The following is a 6,945-nucleotide window of genomic DNA, read 5'->3' on the forward strand; positions in this document are numbered from 1 at the left end:
GGGGGAGGCGGCGCGGCTGCTTGTGAAATGGAGGCGGGCCCGGGCTGGTAGGGGGAATACCCCCACGTCCTCGGCTCCAGGAGGGGGAGCTGGGTAAGTCACCCAAGGACGGCTCGCTATGGCTCTGCACGCTGCTGACTGGCTTTAAGGAGGACTGCACTGCAGAGCGCAGCGGCAGGCCGGGGGCCCCGTGAGGGGGAAAAGGCCGGAGGCCCCGTGAGGTGGAAGGCGTCTGAGCTTAAACCGCGTCTGCCCCTGTACACCTGAAACGATGAACTCGGCCTCCCTCAACGTGTTTATGGGGATCTAAAACAAAGACAATGGAGCATGGCTTTGGATTCCTGCATACTGTCAGCACCATGGTTTAATCAAAGTCAGCTAAAATGACAAACACTAAATACTTTCAAGTGTTAAAAAGCACTGATAATTTATACATTTGATACAAGAGCATAAGAAAATGGGAACAACCACAATGAAAATCAGCAACAGTAAGCATTATAGAGAACACATCATTTAAGAATTACTAATTTGCTGTATTTTAAGTTCTTGCAATAATTGGTGGAATTTAAATTTTGTTAAGTTTCTTAACAAAAGAAACAGAAGCCAACAAAATCTTTCATATTAAAAAGTTATTTTGTTCAATAACAAACATGATGCGGGAAGCTGAAATACACGACACACATCTAACCTAAAGGTTCAAAAGTCTAAAAAGCAAAGAATCAAATACAAATTACATCCAAATACAAAATACTTCCAAAACCAATCTCGTAATTTTGTATAGCTTCTACTTAGAATTCCTGAAGTAGATGAACCTTGCAGGTATCAGTGTAATGAACAATGAACAACTGAATTTAATACATTTACTGTCTCGGGGGAAAAAAAAATACTGGCATACTTCTGATTACTACAGTTAATTTCTCTTGTTCAAGACTGAGATTAATTGCCCAAGCTATAGGGTTAAAGACGACTGAAGTCTCTGGCAGTATCAGACCAGCTGCATTCACGTGCTCTCAGTTCACCTCGCTGCAGCAATGTCAGAGCACTGACCTTCCACTTAGATGCTTCACGTAAATAAACCAAACTCATCTTCCCTTCAATGGCATCAACATACCATCCTTGGCATGTATAGTCATTGCTTTTGGCCTTCCAACTTCTAGACAGACTCCGCTCATTACCTATTTTTTCTCCTACTTAATATCTTTCTTGTTTTAGCATGCTGACATGTGGAAGCCGACATCCTACTGGTGTTCCTGCTAGGGTAAAATGAGACAATCTACTCCAGTACATTTCCATTTACTTTCTGATAGATATTAAAAAGAAAATGCTAACACTAGTACCTTATTTATAAAATCCAACCTAACACAAACTTGAATATATTTCCTAATTAGACACTGTGGGGTACATTTTAGCTAAGAGTGATTTGGCTTCATAACATTCCTATGGGATATTCTTTTCATTCCCAGTTTAGAGATTAGAAATAACACAACTCAAAGATAGACGTGAAGTTATTCAGGAGTCAACAAGCGAGTTTTCTGTATCACAAGGCCCTGTGCTTTTACAAGAGACCACCTTTTCCTGTACGGGACACAATGCTGGTCTATACAAACATACACACTTTTTAAGCCCACTTATTTATTTTTTGAGGTTTTTTTAAATGTCTTTTTTCCACTTCTTGCCACTGTCCCCTGGAGCAGCTTTCTCTCCAGAGCTCAACTGTGCCATGCCACCTGTGTGTCATCACCAAGAGCAGGGTTTTAAGAGAACCAGCGTTCCTCCCTCTCAGTTATACCCATATGAACAAAATTAACTTTCCGTATGTAAAATAATTCTTGTTAGTGCTTTGTTAACAATATTATTGCTACCATTTTAAGCCAGCCAGGATGAATGTGTTCAAAATAGGAAATCAGCAATTCTACCATAGGCATTGTCATTCTCTATACAACGGACTAATAAAATACAGTCGGGACACCATCAGGTTGCCCTTTTCAATGACTACACGAAAATTTAGTAGTAAACCAGCATTTCAAAATGACGAAAATGGTCTTGCCTCCTACAAAGAAACATGCGATAACTGGTTCATAGCAGACTTTCCAGAAATACTATCTAGAAGTTAGAACTTCATGAACTGACTATATTCAGCCAATTTTTATGCCTAGCTTTAAAAATCAAATGCAAAGACCCTTGCACGCCTTGCTGCTAACACCAAATCTCACCGATCAAATGTTTTTACACATTAATTGTATCTATACAAAGCTTGCATTAGACAATTTTACATTACAAATTTACAATCAATGCAGAAAGAAATGTAAACTCCACCACTACTTTATGGGTAATTTCACTCTGATAACTAGCACAATCTAAATGACCTCACCCTTATTTTTATCCGTCCAAGTATCCACTCAGAAATACAGCTACAGAATGAATTGTAAAAATTCACTTCTAATGATTATAATGGCAGGACAGCACTATCTAATCTGAACAGATGTGTGAAATCATTTGAAAGTGATTAAAGTTAATAAAATTTTTGTACCAGTGTTTTAAGCCAGTAGGTAGGAGAAGTTTAAAATTTACAGAATTAAAATAACTGTCCTCATACTATTATAGCAGTGGAAAGCTAATTATAAATATACAGAATCATAATAATATAAACTAATAGAGGCTTGCTCTAAATGAGCTTGTTGACATACATAATTTGAGAGCTAAATTAGGATTTTAGATACGAAAATCACACTCTTTATACATACTCAGCTGGATCACTTTGCAAATTCCCTTACAATTACTCCATAAAACATGACCCAAACTACGCACAAGCAGTATGTGTCTACTTGGTGCATTAAAAGATAGAAAACTGAAGGTAAATAAAGGAGACAAAAATCATGTGGGAAGTCTGCAGTAGATCTGTGGAAGAGAGGGTTGTTGGATAGTCCCACAGACATGAGTTGAAATTAAATACTGAACAAAGAAAGTGAACAATGAGGTTGGACAGGCACCCCAAGAGAAAAACAGGACAATTTTAAAAGCTTGTCAAGAGTATGAGGTGGGAAATGCAGGCTAGTACATGAATTTGGAGACGTCCATGCCTGGGAATTTTTGGAACACCCTTATCTTTGGCAGGCTGGTGCAATTTGCTAAACATCAGCACAATGACCTGCTGCCACACAGGGTAACACGAGCTGGATGTGCACTTGAGATCAGTATGGCGTTACTTAAGCATAGAACTAGAGGTTGGCTTTCTCTTTGTCCCTTTGAACTCGAGAGAGCTGCTCTTGTACATGAGATGTGGACGTGCGGGATGACCATCGGAATTGCTATTACAACATGCAACTACTCCCACTGTCCTTCCCCCCAAAATCTGATCCATCACACCGAAAAGTGATTATTCCTACTGAAACCCCTAGGTAATGAAATTCATACCACCAAGTTGTTATACATGCTTTGCTGATATAGAGAAAAACATTAGAATTGTGTAATTGCTGTTAAAATTGTATTTAATATCACATTTTAGTGACTGGAAATTAATTCCAATTCTAACAAACTGATTACAGGGAAAGAAAGTAATCAAGCTGTCTCATGTATCTGAAGATGACTTAAAAGATCTTTTTCATTTCCAAACCTCATTAAACAATCGGTACATTTATGAGGTAAATCTGCTGAATGCCTGAAATCCAAATGAGTTTTAAGGTCTTCAATCTGTCCTGTTGAATATTCACAGTATTGACACAAATAAATCCCTTCAGATAAATGAGAGCTTAAATGCTTGCAATATTCCAACATACCTGAAAAGCCCTTCCCACAGTCATCACAAACATGAGGGAATATTTTGGTGTGTTCAATCGCTACGTGCCTGTTGACATTTGTATGCAGCCTGCTCCTAAAGCCGCACACTTGGCATACAAAGAAGTTTTTGCATTTGTCAAAACTGATTTTGTTTATGAGACTGTACTGTCCGCGCTCCTTGTTATTATAGCTGTCGCTTAACTCTATTAGTCGACATGCATGCTCGTTCACCACATGGCTATGCAGATCTTCTGGATCATTTGTTTCATGCTCACAGAACTGACACAAATACTGCTCATCACAGCTGTGTTCCTGGAAGTGCAGGTACAACTCGCTGCTCGAGGAGAACTGCATATCGCACTGCTCACACCAATAAAGATGGTCGTTGAAGTGAGTGTCTGCTATGTGCTGACTCAGATTCTCAAATATCACTGTTTTGTAATCGCAATATTTACAGATGTATGGATCCTCCTCATGTAGTTTTACATGTTCAATGAGCTGCACTTTGCTGGAGAAGCTTTCTTTACACACTTTACAGACATGAGTGTCTGTACACGTCTTATGCTTCAGGATCATGTGCTGCTTTAAATCAGAAAAGTACTTGCTATTAAAGTCACAGAGCTCACACTTGTATAAGCCACTGCTGTTGGCTCTCAGCAAAGGCCATTTCTGTTGAGCTGTGATATTCAAAGCCTGGTTCTTCTCAAAGATTTTACAGGTTTCCAGAGGGATTTCCTCTAGGTCCTCAGCTTCTAGCTTCTCAGGTGACACAGTTTGTGTTTCTATATCGTGAACTTCTACAGCATTCACTTCTGTTGTAGAAATTTCTACAGTTTGAATATCTAGAGGTTTCTCTTCTTCTGTAGGGCTGTCACTGAATATAGGTGAATCACATAAGTCTCTGCACATTCCATTATTAGTACCTTTATCTAACAGAGGAAAAAGATAATAAAAGCAAAAGGTTAAAAAAAACCCTGCAAAACACCTGGACCCATATTTCACTTTTCAGTTAGTTGTAGCAGCTTACAAATGCAAAAAGCAGTTATTTTTTCCCAGCCAGACTAGGTATTATGTTTAACTAACAAATAAATAACGTAAACTACAAATCCTTCGCCTCTTCTGTCAAAGCAAAAGAGTTTCACAAAAAGCCAGCAGCCAGCTCTCCAGCACCTACGCTGCAAATACACATTTACCTTTACCTTTATCCTTCTTTTTAGGGTCTGTATAGTGCAACCCCACAACGTTTGAATGTAACCCACTCCACTGAGAAGTCCCAGCATGCACTGGACTCCCATCATCATCTGTGTCTAGGCTCTGCGCAGGACTGTGGAATCTACCTGCAAAGATAAAAAAAGGATTTTCTTGTCATCATTTGTCTATACTAGCATGATCATGATTCTTTAACCATAGATCTTATTTACTACTTACTTATTCTAGTTGCATAAATTTATCTTTATAATCACATCATAGCCTACATTAAAGAAAGTAACCGTTAATACCTCAGAAATTATTTACAAACATACAGAAGACAACAAAAGAATTCAAAAGGTGGCAACTCCGTCTTTAAAATTTCAGCAAAAAATAGTAAATTAATTATACTGGAAAAAACTTAAAATCCTTAAATAAAACTTTACATTTGGAAGACACAATTTTAAAAAATATTCTTAAATATTTCTGGACATTGCATTTTAAAATATAGTACTATGTAAGACTTCTGGAGACTTGCTGGCTAATTTATTAGAGTGAAAAGAAAAATAAATACAATAAAAATCTATTCTCACATTTGCTCTGCTAAGTTTTACATCCATTAGTGGATGTTGTATAAAAAGGCATTTTGTTTTCTGTAAGTACAGTTCAATGCAATTGCTGGAAAATTCCATCTGAACTCTTAGATTATTTACATCAGCTTTACATTACCTAGCTAGTAGATAGTTCGATAAGTAAGTCTAATAGTCATTAGAAAATGGAAGGATCTTTTTGTGGTCATTGTTTCTACTTTGAAAATTGTATTTCAGTTACAATGATTAAACAACCTTCCACCAGTCTAAAGCATATCACATCACAATGATGCTCAGAAGTTACCCACTACATATTTTGTATTCTATTTACTTCTATGAATAGGAGCATGATATACTTAGTAAAGAATTCCAGAACAAGACCCCAAAATGTACTCTTACCTCTATTTTCAGAAAACTTTATATCTGGCTGTTTCATAGAACAGACGCTATAGCAGTGGTCAGAAAAAATTCCACTGTTGTCTATGTACTTGCTTGCACCTGAAGAATCTTAAAAAAAAAAAAAAAAAAAGAGTTTTTATACTAACACGTTGATGTAGCTATATATGTATTTCATGTTCACCAAAATTCTCCTCGCCATTTTTACTTCTTGTGTTGCGAGAATTCTGGGCTGGCCTGATAACATTCCTGTTGTGATTTACAACCTTCAGCTGCTCTCCTGATGTGCGGAGTATCAGACACAGTCATTATCAGACTCTGCTCCCACTGAAGACAGTGACAGGAACACAGTCTGTTCAGCGCCGAACACTTCTGGACAGCCCCATCCCAACTTTTACAAAACTCCTCCCCTGTGTGTTAGTAGAATCATCTTCATTTTGTAGCTTGAGCAAGTTTCCCCATTTGCAGGGAGCACAGAACAAAACTGCTCAGATGCATTGACTGAAAGTGGCTTAACAATGGAGCACGCAGAGTGGGTACTCCATACATTCAGACCAAGACTTCTTATCCCACCCTTTATGTTACTGATTTTCCATGCATTAGCACGTGTGGTCCCTTCTCATAAAGTAATTATTCTGAGAGAAAAAATAAACTTACTAAAGTGTAGATAACTCAAGCTCTAGACTGACCTGAGTATCGAGAAGGATGTAGAGTCTTCCTTTTCCTCTTTTTAGGATGTTCATTCATTTTGAACAGTCTAAATTAATTGTAAAGTGAAAACAGTCAGGAATTAGGCTTGTTTGTATCTAGTTTATCTTTCATGACTTTATGAAACAATACAAACATTTTGAAAACACAAGAGGTTTTTTCCTACTCCCCTTTCTCGCCCCCCAGCCCATTTTGTTACAGTTAAGAACACATTAAATGCACACAAGCACCGAAGTCTAGTTTCATATTCCTGCCCTGGAACAAAAGAAGGCTCACCACAAAGACA

At 37.9% G+C, this 6,945-nt stretch overlaps 1 protein-coding gene across 1 annotated transcript; it reads right to left on the reverse strand.

The window, feature by feature from the left end:
• Nucleotides 1-3,470: 3,470 nt before the first annotated feature.
• Nucleotides 3,471-6,703, reverse strand: ZNF639 (zinc finger protein 639). Its single transcript, XM_009576795.1, has 4 exons — nucleotides 6,641-6,703; nucleotides 5,955-6,062; nucleotides 4,977-5,114; nucleotides 3,471-4,706 (listed from the first exon to the last, which is right to left on the reverse strand). The coding sequence occupies exons 1-4, from the start codon at nucleotides 6,696-6,698 to the stop codon at nucleotides 3,559-3,561; spliced, it is 1,452 nt and encodes a 483-aa protein (XP_009575090.1). The 5' UTR covers nucleotides 6,699-6,703; the 3' UTR covers nucleotides 3,471-3,558.
• Between the last annotated feature and the right edge of the window lie 242 nt (nucleotides 6,704-6,945).

This window comes from Fulmarus glacialis, unplaced genomic scaffold, assembly GCF_000690835.1.
Source record: "Fulmarus glacialis isolate BGI_N327 unplaced genomic scaffold, ASM69083v1 scaffold36734, whole genome shotgun sequence".
NCBI classification, from domain to species: domain Eukaryota; kingdom Metazoa; phylum Chordata; class Aves; order Procellariiformes; family Procellariidae; genus Fulmarus; species Fulmarus glacialis.